The 18,741-nt window shown below is 44.0% G+C and overlaps 1 protein-coding gene across 1 annotated transcript in view; it reads left to right on the top strand.

Annotated features, from left to right (window-relative positions):
• MTURN (maturin, neural progenitor differentiation regulator homolog) overlaps positions 1 to 18,515 on the top strand; it is a 34,778-nt gene extending 16,263 nt beyond the window's left edge. Inside the window, exon 3 of the mRNA XM_052638740.1 lies at positions 13,195 to 18,515. Coding sequence (XP_052494700.1) covers positions 13,195 to 13,305 — 111 coding nt within the window. The 3' untranslated portion in view covers positions 13,306 to 18,515. The remainder of the gene's footprint in view (positions 1 to 13,194) is intronic.
• The last annotated feature ends 226 nt before the right edge of the window (positions 18,516 to 18,741 follow it).

The raw sequence follows: 18,741 nt of genomic DNA, 5'->3' as shown, positions 1-18,741 counted from the left end.
TGTCATCTTTTGTTTTCACTGGGTCCCCTTCCTGGTATCTTGTTTCTTTGTGTGTTGAATTATCTCTGTGTGCTTGAAAATTTGTATATTTGTATTTGAAGATTTATATTTTTGGGATAAATTGAGGCCTAAGATAATGGTACTTTCCTCCAGAGAGGATTCAGTCGGAGACCACCTTCAAATAATTTAAGACTTGTAGTTCTTAGAACTCTCCAGGTGATGCAATGCCAGGTTGCAGGCCTGGTTTCTTCTTGTTCTGAGAGCAGACTCAGTCTGTTCAGGCTGTTATAACAAAACACTAGGTGGCTTATAAACAAGAATTTATTTTTCACTGTTCTAGAGGCTAGAAGTCCAAGACCAGTGTGCCAGTAGAGCTGGTATCTTGTGAGGGCTCACTTCCTGGACAGGTGGCCATCTTTTCATTGAACCTCCTATGGTGGAAGGAGAGAAAGAGAAGCCAAGAGCCTCTTTGATAAGGGCACTTGGTCATTTATGAGGGCTCCACCTACATGATCTGATCACCTCCTTAAGGGCCCACCTTCTGATATCATCACCCGGAGGGGTAGGATTTCAGCATATGACTCTGGAGGGGAGAACATAAATATTCAGACCATAGCATAGACTTTTGGGGTCCTAGCCTAAAGCGAGGATGGTTTGCCACAGAAGCTCCTTTGTTGACTTTGGAGTAGGCCAAGCAGGCCATAGTTTCTTTGAGAACAGTAGATGAGATGTCCTCAGGACAAAAGCAACTTTTTATGATAGGCTTACATCTATGGGTACTAACTCTCAATATAATTAAGAAGGCATTTTTCATATTGAATCCAGCTTTCTTAGTTCTCTGTGGAAGAGTTGGTCCTGACCAGTATCACTTAATCCACCATTATAAGAAGAGGAGTTTTAAATGGCCTTTTAGTTCTCTGTGGAAGAGTTGGTCCTGACCAGTGTCACTTAATCCACCATTATAAGAAGAGGAGTTTTAAACGGCCTTTGTCACTCTGTCTGATTAATATCATTTGTCCAACCAATTCTTTTTGTTGTTGTTTGTTCATTTTCTAAGCCTGTTTGACTCATCCAAAATAGATTTTTGACTTACAGATACTGGTCTATCCCACTTGCTCCATTCAGTTTGTATTTACTGAACACCTAGTAAGCCCTTGATACTCTTTACTGCTCTGTCCCTAGCACTTGAACCAGACAGATGAAAATCTTAGATCTCACCGGGCTTGTATTCTAGTGTCAGGGAGACAAGATAAATGAGGACAGCACATGACGTGTTAGTGCCAAGTGCCAAGGAGAAAACAACATGAGTCAGGGAAAGGGGCTGAGAAGTGTCTGAGGCCCTGACAGTTTTGATTAGGGGAGCAGGCAATGCTTCACTGAGAAGGTTACCTAAGTGAAACTGAAATGAGATGTGGGCCGTGAGGGGATCCGCAGGAAGAGCTTTCCAGGTAGAGAGAACAGCAGATACAGCCACCGGGGGAGAGAAAGCCAGGGCTCAGGGAACAAGGGGAGGCTGGTGTGGCCCGAGTGAAGGGGGAAGGCAGGAGGAGTGAGAGGTGAATCTTGAGGAATTTCTGGGGCTTGCAGGTCACAAAAGGACTTGACCTGGGGAGCCTCTGAAGGGCTGGAGCACCAGAGAGATCCACCTAGCAGAGAGCAGGCTGTGAGGGGGAGAGGGGGTGCAGGGAGGCCCGTGAGGAGGCTGTCACTGTCATCCAAAAAGAAGATGAGGGTGACTCCAGAGTTCCTCATCTACTCACTGAAGGGAATGGCGTTCGTTTACTGAAATGGGGACAGTTGCAGGAAAAAACTAAAGGAGTGAGACCACCAAAACTTCAGTTGTGGACTTGTCAGTGTTTGAAATGCCTGTTAGACACCCGAGTAGAGACATCAAAGCAGGCAAAAGTTAAAGGAAAAAAAATGGATTTCCGTAAATCTTACCTTCCCCCCCGAACCCCCCCAAATATCTGATTAGTACATGATACTCACTTTGCAGCTGGTTTCCACAGAGGGTCCACTCATGAGCTGGCCACCTGGTTCTCTCATCTGTGGTGGCCAGCAACATGTTACCAGCAGAATGTGCTTCACTAGGGAAGGTGAGCTCCCACCAGAGCCCTTTCTGCCATCTTGCTTTACCAAGCCTGTGACTGTGCTTAAGCAACCAGGCAGCTGTATGTAAAGGGAAAACAAATGCAGTCCAAAAAATCCAGATATTTAGCTAAAAGCAATTGACTTGGTTGAATACTTTCTTTCAGATCAAGCTGCTTTGTGTAACAGAGACACGCAGATTTTATTAATGCTGTTGGGCTTCCTGAGTCCATTTCTCAAGTGGAGCTTCCCGCCAAAGCGGGCAGGATGGTGCTCCCAAGGTGGGGCCTCTGCCTGGCACGAGGCCCCCTTTGCTAGGGAAGCTTTTGTGTGCTGGGCGCTCTGGCTGAGTTTTTGTCTTCAGGGAAGTGCCTTCTCAGGGCTGGTGAGGGTGCAATACACGCAGGCTTGGGTTTCTCTCAGTTATGATGTGCCCTAGATCGGATGAGAAAGGGAGTGTTACAGACTGGGTGAAGGGCTTCTGGAGATCGGGGGGGAAGCTTCACCCTCTCCCTCTCCACAGAAGAGTGCCTTTCTCTCCACTGCTGCTCATCTGTTTTATATAAAGGAGGCTTAGGTTATGACTCAGAAAGGGGTCTTGTTGCTGTCGTAGCTCGTAGTATTTGTTGAAGTAACACGTACCCAAATGCTGCAAGGTTATCAAGCAGGTGAACTTGAGTCTGTCATTTCCCTGAAAATTTTTGATAATCTGATCCAATTGTGCGGCTGCTTTTTTTTTTTTTTTTTAATAGTTGGGGAAACCACGGGAGGAATATTTTCACCTTCCTCTTAGAACAGCCTCATTCATGGCTTTGAATCCTTGTTTTCCCTTGGCAGGCCCATTGCCAGCCCCTGTCCTATGCAGTGTTTCCAGAAAGATAAGGACCTTTCTATTGACAGCTTTCTGCTGCCTTTGGGGGCAGCAGTCAAGCAGAGTCAATTCACTTTGCTGAACCCACACATGCCTGCCTGCCTGGACCAAAAGCATGGAGTCATCTCCTGGCCTCCCGAGTGTCCTGCCCGCGAGGCTCAGCGTGCTGCGGCAGCGCTCTTTACCTTTAGACCTTCCCATTTCGTAGACGGGGTGCTTCTCCCTGCTTTATGTTTGCCTCCCCGCCCCTCCCTCGCCAAAACAACCAATCTCACAAAGCCCGTGCCCTACCAGAGAAATCTGTTGTTGGATTTGACAAGAAAAGATAATTATTCTTTTTCTTATTCACCATCTTACCTTCCTCTTTTTCCTCTGTCTCTTCATAACATGATTAACAAAATGCAGGATCATCTGCTCTTCGCCGAAGCGGCGCGCGCTCAGTCGTGTCTGACTCTTTTCGACTCCGTGGGCTGTAGCCCACCAGGCTCCTCTGTCCATGGGACTTTCTAGGTGGGAGTACTGAAGTGGGTTGCCATTTCCTTCCCCAGAGCATCTTCCCGACCCAGGAATCGAACTCGCATCTCTTCGTCTCTTGTGTCTCCTGCGTCAGCAGGTGGTTTCTTTACCACCGCGCCACCTGGGAAGCTCCTGCAGGAGACAGGGCACAGTGCCTAGGCCTGTGCTCTAGGAGCTGGCTTTCTGGGAGGAGAGGCAGCCACAGAAAAGTACAGAGAAAGCCCAGGTTCCATGACTAAGCACTGATTTCGGCCCAGACCCTCTGCCTGATGCCTTGCAGATGGAGGGAGGGCCATTCCCTGTCTCCTTGCTCCACTCTGCTGGCTCTTTGGGGAAGCGTTTTCCGAGAGGATGTCAGTGAACAGGCACCGACCGCAGCATGATGGTTGTGGTCCCTTGACCTAGTTATGCAGAATCAGGTTACTACAGTGATGAAGAACCCATGCTCTGGGGGGCAGGCTGCCTGGATTCAAATCCCAGGTCTGCCACTTGCTGGCTGTGTGACCTCAGCTAAATTACTTGACCTTGCTGTTTCTCAGTTTCCTCATTTGTTAAAACTAGGAAATAAATGACGATAGTTACCTTAGGGCTGCTGTGAAGATTAAACGACACAACTTTTGTTGGGGACTTAGTGCAGTGCACACACATGAGAAGCACTGATTAAAGGCTGGCATTGGCATGGGTGGGATGGGGACACTTGGCAAAATACTGTTGAGAGGTGAGCTCAGTAGTGAAAACCTTCTTGGGACTCTTAGGTTTCTGGTGGAGAGAGAAAACAATTTGCTAAGTCATTTCGGCACACACTTAACAGAATCATCTAGCTAAGGTAAAGGATTTTCAAGGGGTAGTGTTGAGGTATTATAGCCAAAAGTTTATCAACATTGATTTTGGCAAAATAATAATCATCCATTCAGTACTTCATCCACGCAGCTCACTGGGGTGGAGGCTAGTGCTACAAGAGGGACGACCAGATGCTCCTCTCCTCCAGAGGGACACAGGACCAAAGAGGCTCTGGTGACAAGGCTATGAATGATACTTGTTTCCTTTTCTGGATTTTCTAAATTTTCCATGATGTTACAGAAACCATTTATGATCAGGAGCTATGTTGTGATTTTTTTTAAGGTTGTCTTGTCCACGATGTGTCCAGAGGACTGGGAATCTCAGATATGAGTGGGCTCATCGAGGAAGGAAGTATGGGCAGGGGCTTCATGGGGAGGTTAGACTTGAAGAAAGGGCAAGATCCGGATTGGGTCAGCAGGGGAGGAGGGCTGGATAAGAATAAAGACGAGGAAGGCCTGCCTTGGCTCCTTTAGTGAGAGAACCTTAGAGATGTTCCTCCATGGGGCATGGTGGCTCAGCCCCGGCCTGGCCAGCTCCTAGCCTGTGTGGCCTTTAGCAGGTTGCTCAGCCTTAGTGTTCCCATCTTTAAAATGGGGGTCATACATGTTTCACTGTCTTATGGATGCATGGAGAGCTTCAGAATCAGAACACACACAGGGCTATCAAAGCCCAGCCACCCTATCAAGGTTAGTCTCCATTTCCAGGGGCTTCCCTGGTGGCTCAGCAGTACAGAACCCGCCTGCCAATGCAAGAAACACAGGTTCAGTCTCTGGGTCAGGAAGATCCCCTGAAGAAGGAAATGGCAACCCACTCCAGTATTCTTGCCTGGGAAATCACATGGACAGAGGAGCCTGGCAGGTTACAGTCTATGGGGTTACAAAGAATAGGACATGAGCTAGTGACTAAACAGTAACTACAGGTCCATTTCCAGCTCGTAACTGCTGTTAGGAAATGTGTATTAGGTGGATATGTGACTCCATGGATGGAGCCGGGCAGCCTCCCTCCTGGACTTACCCATATTCTGCTACACTCCAGGGGCCTCCTAGCTTCCACCTAGTTTTTCTCCTTCCTGCCAGATTGTCATATTCAAATGGTACACGTGTGCAGTGACAACACCAAGCAGGCTGTCATTGCAGTTTGTGAGCAGATGGGTTTCTCTGTGTCCTGAGACCAGTAATGGCTTCAGAGACACCTGTCACCAGCTTCGATAAATGTGAGGTGGAGAATTGTTGGAATCCTGCATTTTTCTTGTTTAAATGGTCCTGAATTGATGGTCGCTGGTTATCACATGAGTGAGCTAGTCAATGAAAGAGTGGTTATGGGTCTAAGTAATGTTGACCATACTGTTCCTTTTTATCCCCTCCATGTTTTTGTATGTTTTATTTAGTAGTGATTGACAGTCTCTCCCCTGGTTAGAGAACAGTTCACAAGAGAAGAGAGAGCTTACCATTTCCAAGTTAGTTGTAAAACCCAACCTCATCTGTGCCCTTTCAGCTCTCCCAAAGCTTTACTCTCTTCTCCTGGAGTGTTATTCTTCCTCTTACCAGCACGGTGGACGTTAGGGTCACGAGGCACCTGTTGCTATGACAATTTCCTGTGCTGTTTTGGTTGATGTTGCTTTCATGGCCCTTCATTGAGTGAGAGCCCACGCTTTTCCAGGTTTTCTCACTCGGACTGACCTTCGTCCTTTCCCTGGGGTTGCTATGTGACTCCACGTTTTTTTCTCTTTTGAGAAGCAGAGACATTTCCACAAGAAAAATTTCCTTAATTATGTCTTACTGACATGAGCAAGATTGGTAATTTTTTTGCCACTAGTGTCTGGAGAGCTAGGGATTAAACCCCACAGGAAAACCCTTTGTGACCCAAAAAAGTTTATTTCTTGCCTCTACTCTTCTCGTCTGCTCAAGAGTCTGGAAGAAGAGAAAGAATCCACCTGTGGGAAGCTACCCCAGTGGGTCATAAAGTCTGATAGGAAAGATTATGCACAAATGTGGGTTTTAATAAAGACACATTGAATTAACAACATTATAAAACTATACTTCAAAAAATATTGGTAAGAAAAACAAACACAAAACAGCCAACCACATCCAGAAGAAAACCACACTGAACGCTGACAATTTAAGTTTATCATGGGATTGGTTGTTTGCTCATGTTTTGAACATTCAAACCCTTGTCATTTAGGGTATGATGCCCCTAAAGTAAGAGAGTACCTATTGTTCTTTCCCATTTGGGTCTTACATCACTCTTGCCGCTTAACCTCTATTTGCTTTTGCTATTATGGAGAAGACAGACTGACCAGGATCCCATCAGAGGTTTATTGGTAGCACCAGCATCATGGCTTAAGGTCGTCGTTTTTGTTCAGGGTCTAAGTAGTGCCTTGTTGACCCCGTGGACTGCAGCATGCCCCGCTTCCCTGTCCTTCACTTCACTACCTCCTGGAGTTTGCCCAAGTTCCTGTCCATTGAATCAGTGATGCCATCCAACCATCTCATCCTCTGCTGCTCTCTTCTCCTGGCTTAAGATAAACAGTGGCAAATTTCCCAAATGCTTTAGTCTCAGTACTCAGACTGTGGTTTCTGGATCAGCAGTATGCCCATCACCTGGGAGCTTGTTAGCAAAGCAGAATCTCGGGTCCCACCTGAGACCCACTGAATCATAGTCTCCCTTTTAGGTAGATCCCAAGGTGAGTCATGTACACAGCAAAGTATGAGAAACGCTGCTTCAAAAAGTCCTCTGGAAGGAGCTTACAGGGACCTCAAAAGCCACAGGGCTCTTCCTGGAAGACCCAGATGCCTAGCTGGTTGACCATGCACCCCAAGGCCTAGATACGGTCTCCTTGTATAAAGGCACTATAGTCTGAGCGCTTGAGTGCCACCTTCAGAGATGGCAGATGCTAAATGCAACTGATTTCAGCCTCAGCTAGTTTATACCACCTTTAAAAAGACCTGGAGCTAGTTTTGCAGATAACCGATCCTCTCATGGGTCCAAAGAGCTTCAGTTCTCAAGGATCGGCATCTCTGCCCATTAGGCACAGGCCTGTTGGGATAGGTGGACTCCAGTGGTCCTTATGTGTTGAGAGAAAGTTCCGAAGGAGCAAGACCCTGGGAATGCTATCGTTGTTGTCCAGAGCAATCATAAAGATTTTTTTCCAGGAAAGTGAAAAAATTTTACTAAAATAAAAGTGAATGATTCTATCAGGAGTAATTTAAATATAGTTGACAGGATTTATTGGCTTGTCTTTTTCCTTATAAGAATGTGTGGGTGCAGTTAAAGCAAGGACTCAGGATTCTTCCCAGTCTGTTTGTATTCCTGTTTCTGATATGTCTTCTTGATTGTTAAAATTTTGGATGCAGTAATTAAATTTATTTTTTTTCCAGTCTGGCTCTTCAATCTATTCTTTTACCCCCCAGTTTTGTTGGGATGTAATTGACATAAAGCATTGTATAAGTTTATGGTGTACAGCATAGTGATTTGACTTATATACATCATGAAAAATAATTATCACAGTAAGTTTCATGAATATCCATCATCTTATATAGATACAAAGTGAAATAGAAAATAAAACCTTTCTCTCTTGTAATGAGAACTCTTAGGATTTACTGTTTTGACAACTGTCTTATATAGCATGCAGCAATGTTTAATTATATTTACCATGATGTACATTACATCCTTAGTATTTATTAATAACTTATAACTGAAAGTTTGTACTTTTTGATTGTCTTCATCCAGTTCTCCCTCCCCACCCTACCCCCACCTCTGGTAACCCAGAAGTTAGACTTATCTGCCATAGATGAGAGTGGAGGCAGAGGTGGGAACATTAGATTATTACATTTCTGTATGGTGTCCTTTCTTGCTCTTATGCTTTTTTCGTTCTCCTCTGCATGCTTCCAAATTGTACACACTCATAAATGTTGATGCTAACACTGCATATTGAATTTTTTAATGTTTATTACCCAGTTGAAAACACTGAAGCCTCCAGCTATAGAAATAGCATGGACAGCTGGAAGGGAATCTCCCGGGTAGCCTGGTGGTTAGCTATGTAAAGTCTACAACCCAGTGGCCTGGTTTTGAATCCTCCTCTGATGCTTCCTGGGTAACACTGGGCAAATTTACTCAACTTCTCTTTGTAAAGGAGAGATAATAATAATACCTACCACATAGGATTATTATGAAGATGAACGGAATTCATATACAGAAAGCTGCTTATACTGTACCTAGCACAGTAGCCTAACCAATATTAACTCTTAGATTGAATCCGAAATATGACAGAATTGGTTGGTTCATTGGAATGGAAGCCTGGGAATCAAATGAAGAGGCTGATAGAACTGAGTTTCTTAGCTCTCATCCTACTTCCTAGGACTGATTAGCCATGAGGGGGTCTAGAAGCAAGCCCAGCAGAAGAGAGAAGAAGAAGTGGGGGGTGGAGACAGGCTACTCATGCATCATTAGTCCCCTTGAATCACTGAACTGGCTGTGCTTTAAAATGAGAAACAGACAGTCTTTGTGACTAGATAATTCATATGAGGCTCTATGGTTTGCAGACCATGGCCACATTCACTCTCTCATTTAATCTCCATAGTTTCTCTGGAGTAGAGCAGCTGTCCTTTACAGAGAAGGACACTGAGGCTCAGCAAAGGTGGGGTCCCCCAACCAGAACCCTGGCTTCCAAGCTGCCAGGTCCAGTGCCTTTTCCACAGAACCTCTCAATGAATCTGCAGACCCTTTACTAAGGTACCCGAAATGTCCTGACAGCCATTGAGAGCTATTTCTTTTCTCTCTCTATATAAGGATAGGGGTACATGCATGCGTGCTAAGTTGGTTCAGGCGTGTCGGGCACTTTGCAAACCCTAGGGACTGCAGCCCACCAGGCTCCTCTGTCCATGGGATTCTCCAGGCAGGAATACCGGAGTGGGTTGCCATGCCCTCCTCCAAGGGATCTTCCCGACCCAGGGATCGAACCCGTGTCTCTTATGTCTGTTGCGTTGGCAGTCGGGTTCTTTGCCACTAGCACTCCTGGAAGCCCAAGGATAGGGATGTTGAGCTCTCAAATAGCATCTGAATGTTTCCTGCCAAAGAGAAGGGCCTCCCAGTGTGGCTGATGCTCTGGATCTAGACCTATGTGCTTTGGATTCACACAGAAGATAAGGTGGGAAGCTGGGCAGAGGAGAGGGGTAGGGGTTCATGCTTGGCTTGCTGGAACCTCTTCTACAAGCCAACCTAAGCTGAGGAGAGAGTGAGTATTAAGGGATACCTACAGTTTGGGTCCATGTGAATTATGTAAAGTATAATGACCAAGGCTAATCAATGGCATGTCGCTTTAGGACAAGATGGCCAGTATATATAGATGCATGCCTCAGCTGCACTTTCTGTACCTGTGACAGCCATTGCTAACTGAACAGGATCTTCCCCACTGAGCCTCAGAATTGTCCTGAACCCAAGGCTCCAGGCAGCCAGTCAGATTTGTTAACTGAAAAGGAATACAGTGACCATTCCTCTTTTAAGGAGCATCCCTTCAGTACAATGAGAAGTTACATTTCTTATTGAATTCATGAGTCTTCTTTTAGCGTTTTGGTGACTCTGAAGTTCTTGGTCACAGCAACAATATTTATGTTTTATCAGCTACTTCAGTGGTACCGTTCATTTGATACTTTCACCTTGCTGTATCATCCAGCAGCTCTTAAAACTGAACACCGAAATATTAGTCAACTGTGTTCATTGTAACCAACCATCTTTTATCCCTCCTTGGAGTCCAACTTTACCTTTTATTCCATCCACTAAGATGCAGAAGGGAGACAGTGGTAGGAGAAAGGGGCTTCTCCCTTCTCCCCAGCACACACAAGACAGATGCCACTGTGGAGACAAGATGTGCCCTCCCTGCCCTTCTCCGCAGTCAGCAGTGTCTCTGAGACAGCTGCAGCCTTCTGAGCTCATGTCTGCAGTGGGCCGTGGTGCCCTGGCAGACCCCGTGTATCATATGATCCATGATGCCCGGCAGATGATTTTTGTCCCAGGTATGTTCAGAGGGCTCTCTGAGACCTGTAAAGAGTTATGGTCTGAGAACTTCAGGGTAAAGCTGTTACTTTGGTCAGGACTCTGCTTACCCTTTCCTCCTGGAAGTCTTTGAGAGGGAATGGCAAGGGGGCGGATGGCAGGGTGCTGGGAGGCAGTGCAGAGTCAACGGAACAGTCCGTCTTACTTTGTCCTAATGCATTTAGTGTTTGGATCATAGGGCCATTCAGTGAAGTGGCCTGAAAATGGTTGATCCTTGCCTGAGAATGATCAACCAAGGGGCCACATGTGAGAAAGGTTCATCAAGGAGTTGAGGGTTGGCAGCCCAGGATCACAAGACAAGGCCAAGATGCCCACAGCCATGGCTTCCTGCCGGCACCAGAGCATTCATCCATATTGAACTGACCCAGCAAGGGGCACTCACAGTTTCTAACCCAGGACCAGCCAGTGCTTTAAGAAAATGTTTACTGTGTATTTATCGTGAATTTCCCTGATGATAATTATAGAGCATTTGGAAAATACAGAAAGATCAAAAGGAAAAAATTATCCGTAATCACACTGCCTAAAAGACTACTCGTAAAATTTGGGCTTATTTCATTGAAGTCTTTTTTTCTTTGCATTTGCATATACTTAAAAAAAAATTTGTATCATAATGAAAATGTAATTTTCATCGTCCTTGTATACATATGAGAACATTTTAAAAAAATTATTTATATTTGTTTTTGGCTGTGCTGGGTCTTCATTGCTGCGCATGGGCTTTATCTAGTTGCACTCTGTGGGCTTCTCATTGTGGTGGCTTCTTTTGTGGGACCTGGGCTTAGAGCACAGGCTCAGTAGTTGTGACCTGTGGACTTAGTTGCCCTGAGGCATGTGGAATCTTCCCGGACAAGGGATCAAACCAATGTCCCCTGCATTGGCAGGTGGATTCTTAATCACTGGACCACCAGGGAAGTCCAGTACATTTTCTTATATCACTAGATAATTCAAAAATATTACTTTAAGTGGATATATAAGATTCTATTTTATGGATGCGCCATAATTTATTTTGTTGAATGTGTTAGTAGTTTCTGTGTTTTTACACGTGTTTTATGAATAATAGCATGCATTTTTATAGGAGAAAATATAGAGGGGAATAGATATTAACATCTTGATGGGATAGTCAGCACTGTTCACTGTACTGCTGCTGACAGCCCAGATACCTGTGTGTGCATAAATATTATATGTGGATGATACTTAAAAGCAGAGACTCTCTAGACTCTCTGATAAAACCTACTAGCCCTGTGAGCACCAATCCATTGAGCAATTGACATTTTCATCAAATAAGTTTATGAAAATAATTATAAAGGTAGTTGACTTCCATGAGATATCCATAGCTGCTGTACTGAGTCCTGTTAAGTGCTGTTGAATTTTTTAAAATTGAAATATAGTTTATTTACAACATTTTGTTAGTAGTTGTGACCTGTGTGCAGCATAGTGTAATGAGTCAATATTTTTATAATTATATTCCATTTAAGTTATTACATAACAATAGCTATAATCCCCCATGCTATACAATATATTCTTGTTGCTTATTTACTTTACACATAATTGTTTGTATCTCTGAATCCCCTACTCGTGTTTTGCCCCTTTCTCCTTCCCTCTCCCTACTGGTCACCACAAGTTTGTTCTCTATCTATGAGTCTTTTTCTGTTTTGTTGTATGCATTCATATGATCTTTTAGATTCCACATAGAAGTGATAACAGAGTATTTGTCTTTCTCTATCTGACTTATTTCACTAAGCATAATACTCTCTAGGTTTAGCCATGTTGTTGCAAGTGGCAGAATTTCATTCTTTTTCATGGCTGAGTAACAACTCCAGTGTGTGTGTGTGTGTTTGTGTGTGTCACGCCTTCTTTATCCAGTCATCTGTTGATGGACATTTAGGTTACTTCCATATCTTGGCTATTGTGAATAATGCTGCTGTGTGCATTGGGGCACATGTGTCTTTTTGAGTTAGTATTTTTGTTTTCTTCAGATACATACTCGGGAGTGGAATTGCTGGGTCATATGGTAGTTCTATTTTTAGCTTTTGGAGGAACCTCCATCCTGTTTTCCATGGTGGCTGCACCAATTTACATTCCCACCAACAGTGTAGTAGGGTTCCTTTTTTTCCATATCCTCTCCAATATTTGCTATTTATAGACTTTTTGATAACAGCCATTCTGAAGTTTGAAGTGATATTATTGTGGTTTTGATTTTCATTTCTCTAATAATTAGCAGTGTTGAGCATCTTTTCATGTGCCTGTTGGCCATCTGTATCTCAGGTCTTCTGCCCATTTTTTGATTGTTTTTGTTTTTGTTTTTTATTGAGTTGTATGAGCTGTTTATGTATTTTGAATATTAACCCCTTATCAGTCATATCATTTGCAAATATTTCTCCTATTCAGTAGGTTGTCTTTTTGTATTGTCAGTGGTTTCCTTTGCTGTGCAAAAGCTTTTAAGTTCCATTAGGTCCCATTTGTTTGTTTTTCCTTTTATTTCTTTTACCTTAGGAGATGGATCCAAAACAATATTGCTACAATTTATGTTAAAGAGTGTTATGCTTATGTTTCCTTCTAGGAGTTTTATGGTTTCTGGTCTTACATTTAGATCTTTACTCCGTTTTGATTTATTTTTGTATATGATGTGAGAGAATGTTCTAATTTCACTCCTCTACATGGAGCCGTCCAGTTTTCTCAGCACGACTTATTGAAGAGAGCGTCTTTTCTTCATTGTGTACCCTTGCCTCCCTTGTCATCAGTGCTGTTGAATTTGTATCAGCTGCCTTTGGTTGCCTTCCTGCCTTTTGGCCACTTGGCACTCACAGCTGCTTCTCTTCTCTCCCCTGTAGTTACTGGGGCTTCCGGATGCAGATGACGACGCTTTTGAAGAGTACAGTGCAGACGTGGAAGAGGAGGAGCCAGAAGCGGACCACCCCCAGATGGGGGTCAGTCAGCAGTAGACTTCCAAGGGCTCCCGCCTGAGAAGGAGAGTGAGCCCCGTGTACCTAGGGTGGGGTCGTGAGCTCCTGGGTTAGCATTTTGCATTAGCACTTCGAAACAGGACGTCTGACTCCCAGCATCCAAATTAATATGAAATACCTTTTTAATGACCACACAATATCTGGGATGAGCTTTGCTCAGAAGTGACCTGAATTTTACTCCCGTTTCAGTGGGTCTCTATGGAGTTGTCTCGGTAGCCTTTGCCAGTTTGAATTTAGAGTCCATTCTGTGGCTGACTGTTCTCTCTTGAGTTTATGTTGGAGAACTAACATTTGCTGACTCGAATGTCGAGAACTCTGAATGTATTAAGGATATGCGTTGAGTCATCACAGGTGACATTATTGAGGGAAAGCATGGCAGAGAAGAAATGCAGTCTGCACTTTTTATGTACCTTTTAAGTGTGTGTAAGTGGAAGGTTTTGCTTATAAAGCATGAGTTTTAATATCTAGTCATTAAAACTGCCCAAGTGCAAATACATGGGCAGAAAAGGAGAATTACTTAATTTTGGATTAAGAGGGTAAGAAAAGCAAAGAAGCCTGTGTTTAAGTGTTCTGCCATTACTGAGTTACCTGGATATAGAGCAACTGGTTCATGGTTAGGTGGAAACATTACTTGCATGTTCAGTTATTTTAAAACATGCTGATTCCAAAGCTACTTTTAAAGTGGAGAATATAAATGGGATGACATGAATTATTGATTTCTTGAAAATGTTCATAAGCCACCCCCATATGAAACATTTACCTTCTCTCTTTATAACAAGATGGCAACTTATTAAACTATGAAAACATCCCGAATCCAAGTGCCACTTAAACTTTGAAGCCATAGCTGAATTTAAAAGGAAAAATAAACCAGGATAAAACAAATTTTTTTAATATGATGGAATCCTTCTTTACTTCCTTAATTCATCTCTTATTCTTTCAAAAAAAAGTCAAGGAAAAGATCCCACTCTATAATTTATTTAAAAATTGTAATCAAGTGCTTTGAAGAATTCAATTGCAATGAAGTCATAAAGTGATAAGAAGGTGGGACTTTTTAAATCATGGGTTAGCTTGGTTCAGTGGGGAAGTGTTAATGATCAAAATAGACAACTTACAGAAACAACTGTGATAATAACTGGAAACACTGCTGTCACCTTTTGGCCACAAACACTGAGTGAGGAAATTCTTTGCAATGCTAACATGGAATTATTTAAAACATTCATTTTTCTTAGACCCTTCTGCATCTCTGGTTTTAATAAAAGATGCGGACTGCCTCTTTTACAACACTTGACAAATCGTAACATCTGGGGTGGAACTGTTGTTAACATGCACACGTGTGCCTGTTGGGTTGTCAAAGTTTTAGATTAAGAAAGCTGCGGTAGAGGCCACAGAGCTTATGGGAGTCTTGTATATCTTCCAGGCATGTCGGTGTAAACTTGATTATCTCAACATTTTCTGTTTAATTGATTGGTGCTGTGAGGCGCACAGCTGCTTGTGGTTAAAATGGTGTCCTGCAGTTTCAAGTCATCAGGTAAAATAATTTCGTGGTTTCCATCCGTGCTTCAGTGCCCACGTTTTGTCTTGATTTTTTTTTTCTTGGAAAGACATATTAAAGGTTAACTTAAAGTGAAATGAATTTCCTTTAGAGTAGCCTGTTAACAAAACAAACCTTGAGGTTTCATCCAGTGGGGTGAGCAGACTACACGCTTCGCTCTCATGCCCGTGTTCTGATTGGCTGTGTACCTGAGCACAGGTGATTGGAATTGCACCTCCCCATAGGTAGCACCCAGATCCATAAGCTCCATTTTCACACAGTAGGCCGAAAGGATGACTTCTGCCACCAAAATGAAAATGCTTGACTAGCTTGCTCCATTCAGAGGTAAATTGGAAATTTTGTAGTTCAAGGCTTAAAAATCTAAATTTACATATGTTCAAAAATGGAATGGACATTAATATAAAATGTATTTTATGAAAAAAGTGTTTAGGCTTTGACCAGATGCATTTTGGCATTATTATGCAAATGTTCTCTGTTTATAAAAGTTGAGCTGAGATAAACTCAGCCATTCCATGCCGGGGAGAAATCTGGTCTTTGTTCTGCCCCCAGGGGTTGGGGGGAACATTGCTGTGTGTTTCTTATTTTTGTGACAAAACCCCAAAGAACTTTGCGAATCAGATTGTTTCCTCTAAAGCTTCGTTTTCTCTGATTGTGCGTATCCGCTCCATTGCACGCTGACACACGTGCACACATACACACACCCGCCAGCGCTGTGCATTCTCTGTTTGGGTGTCACTAGAGCTTGCTCACTGTGGAGCCTCACCTGCCTGGTCAGGGACACAGGCAGCCTGTGGTTCTCATTATGGAAGTGGTTCCCTGGCTAGACTCTCACAAACACATAAACACACTGAGCGGAGAGGCACTGTGGCACTATGGGAGGAGCGGAGACCCAGGAGTTAGGAGGCAGACCTGGATTTAGTCCTGACTCTGCCCGTGACCTTGAGCCAGTCCCTTCACTCACCTAAAGCAGGTGGTTTGCCTTCCTGCTTGAACCACTGCCCTTCCTTAACTGTCTTATTGTGTGTGTGTATAAAGAGCTACAGTCAAGGAAACTCTTCAAGAAATGCAAAGGGAATACCTTATGAATCTTGTTTGTATTGTTCTGTGAGTGTTCGCAGCCCCTTAGCCCCGATGCTAAGGGGCTGATGAGATTCTGTTCCTTGGGTGAGAAGGTGAAGGAGGTCCCCCAGGAATGTGGAAAACATACTTATTCCAGTTGGCGTGCTTTGCTGTGGAAGGCAAGAGTTTTCCTGGTGCCCTGACAGACTGGGGCTTTGGAAGTAGAATAAGTTTAACTTAACTGAGAAGGGGAATTCAGGTGAGGAATAGCTGGGAGAGAGTGAAAGATGAGTACTTTGTTGCCGTGTCATCCAGGGAGAGAGAAAGAAGTAATAGGAAGTGACTGAGTATATATGCGCAGGCATGTGTGTGAGTGTGGGTGGGTGTGTGAATAGGGGGATGGTTGATTGCTTATCGATCACTGTGGGCTGTGACGTCATGCCTGTGACAACATTACAAAACCTGGATCCCAGGTTTGAGTGAATCACAGAAACATTTTTCTGATGGTGACACAGTTACTTTCCCTGCCTAATAATCGTACTGAAGAGACTTTGGGGAGTCGAAGAATGGATTCTGGAGGGAGGTGAGACCCTATGGTATCCCTGTCATCACCCTGGAGACCCCAGTGTCCACCCAAGTCTTCCAGGCTCCCAGCAGCACATAGTACTTGCCCCCTCCCATGCCTAGAACGTGAAAAGTCTCTTATTTAGGAATTCTCCTTGTGTCCTGGTGCCAGAATCAAGGTTTCCAGTGTCTGCGAGTGAAACCTCTCTCCTCTCACAGTCAGTGTCCACATAGGAGCAGAAACCTTTCCCCAGCACAAGTACATCTCTAAACACTGCTTCTGGTTCATGAGAGCACAAAGTGTTTGGACCCAGGGGAGCTGTGATACCAGAGCATTGTCAGAATTTATATTTTAGAAATCTTGCATATTAAAATGTACAGATGGGGAAGCAGTGGTATGAACAGACCTGATTTCCCATGGTTTGAGTGAAGACACGCAAGAATAGGCAGGACTTAACCTGTGGTAGGAGGAGATGAGTGAGGTGTTCAATAGGATGACAGAGTTAGGGTCTGACTCTTTAAATAAATAAAGCCAAGAGGCAGTTATTCTATAAAGTACAAGAGAACTATATTCCTGGCTATCTCACCAGGGGCCTGCTTTCCTGAAAAGGGACTGCTGCCTGTTGAGAGGCAAGGCCTGAGTGTGGGGTGGCTTTGTGACTTTAAAAATCCACCCCCACCTCAGCCAAGGAGACTGGATGTCCTGCAAATCAGTGGAGTTCTGTTCCTCATTAAGCCACCTGCCAGAGAAGCCTGTATTTCCAAAGTTCTGTCAGAGCTGAGAGGGGCCTCTGATCACCTGGCAGGCAGGAGAACCAAAACTGACCTCGCTCTCCGCTGCAGAGAAGGGTCTGTGTCAGACATGTCCCCACTGGCCAGAGGGCAGAGCCCACCTCCTCCACCACGCTTCCGGGTTGGAGAAAGAGCACAATTGAAACTCAAGCGGATCCCAGATCCCGCTTCCCTCTAGTGAGTGAGAACTCCAAAGAGATGCCGTTGCCTGATCGGTTAGTCTTCAGAGTACTGGAGAAGCCTCAAATGTTTTGCATTAAAAACAAATCCTCTTCCATAAAGACATAATCAGTTATCTTGGTGATACCAGGTATGAGGTGAAAGGCTGAAGTGTTCTGGATTTTATGCAGACTAATTCTCAGACTTGCCAGAATGCCAGTAGCCACTGGTATCCATGGCAACGTGGTGTCTGTGGTAAAATATGTTGCTAAAGCTCATGTTCATTGGGCAGGTTGTTAAATAAGGTGTTGTCTTTGATATCACATTTGGATATCACTCACATTTGGATATCACTCACATTTGGATTACAAAAACAGAGGACCCATGAGCATTTCATGTTGTAGAAAGTCCATTTAAAGCACGGTACGGTTGAATAGGCACAAGTAGTTAAAAGCAGGCGCCAGGCCACACACAAATGAACATCTAATTTGCTGAGAACTGTGCGTTCAAGTTGTTCAATACCACGGAGAAAGCTGACGGTCTGTTCTTTGTAAAAACTGCCTTTGCCTGTTTTTTCCTTTTGTTTTTGTTTCTTCAGATTCATTTTTTACTTTAAATACCTTCCGATAGCTAGGCAGATAAGATACAGAGCACTGCTTTGTATCTCCTCAGCTTTTTAGAGGAGAGAGGAAACCGTCAGTTCTAGGAAAACCCGAGACCATCTGTGAACCAGTCTTCGCTTGTGTACGAGAGCAACGTTGAGCTATCCGCATAAGAAGCAAAAGCAAGGAATGGTTTGGGGCTTTTGTTTTTTAGGTGAGAAATGTCTCATGCAGGGTGTGTATGCTTTCTTTGCCTTTATATTTCTTTTCGAAGAAATCTCTTGTAAATTATAGAACTGTGAAATGGGTTGCCAAAAACTGTTGCCCTTGGTTAGATGCTTCAGCAGTGTAAACCCCAAATTGAACCGTGTCTACACCTGCTCCTTCCTCACTCCCCTGTGGGTGGGGATCTCATCCAACGATGTAATTACCATACGCTTGCTATTAAAGAGCCTTCCGATCTCTGGTGACTTGTGCCTCTTGTTTACCGTCTCCATCACGTTTGGTCCTAAAGGACACCTTACTTGATCCGAAGGGGGACGGGAACTGGGGATCATCAGCCAGCTCTGTGGTTGCTATTGTTGGGGCCTGGCTGGGGTGGGAGTGGGCAAGTGAGGATGTGATTGCAACAACCACTGATACAATTCAGATGTTAATAATTGATGTATTTGGAAACATTAATCTATT

Source organism: Budorcas taxicolor, chromosome 4 (assembly GCF_023091745.1).
Source record: "Budorcas taxicolor isolate Tak-1 chromosome 4, Takin1.1, whole genome shotgun sequence".
Taxonomy (NCBI): domain Eukaryota; kingdom Metazoa; phylum Chordata; class Mammalia; order Artiodactyla; family Bovidae; genus Budorcas; species Budorcas taxicolor.
This window is presented reverse-complemented; position numbering and strand designations above follow the sequence as displayed.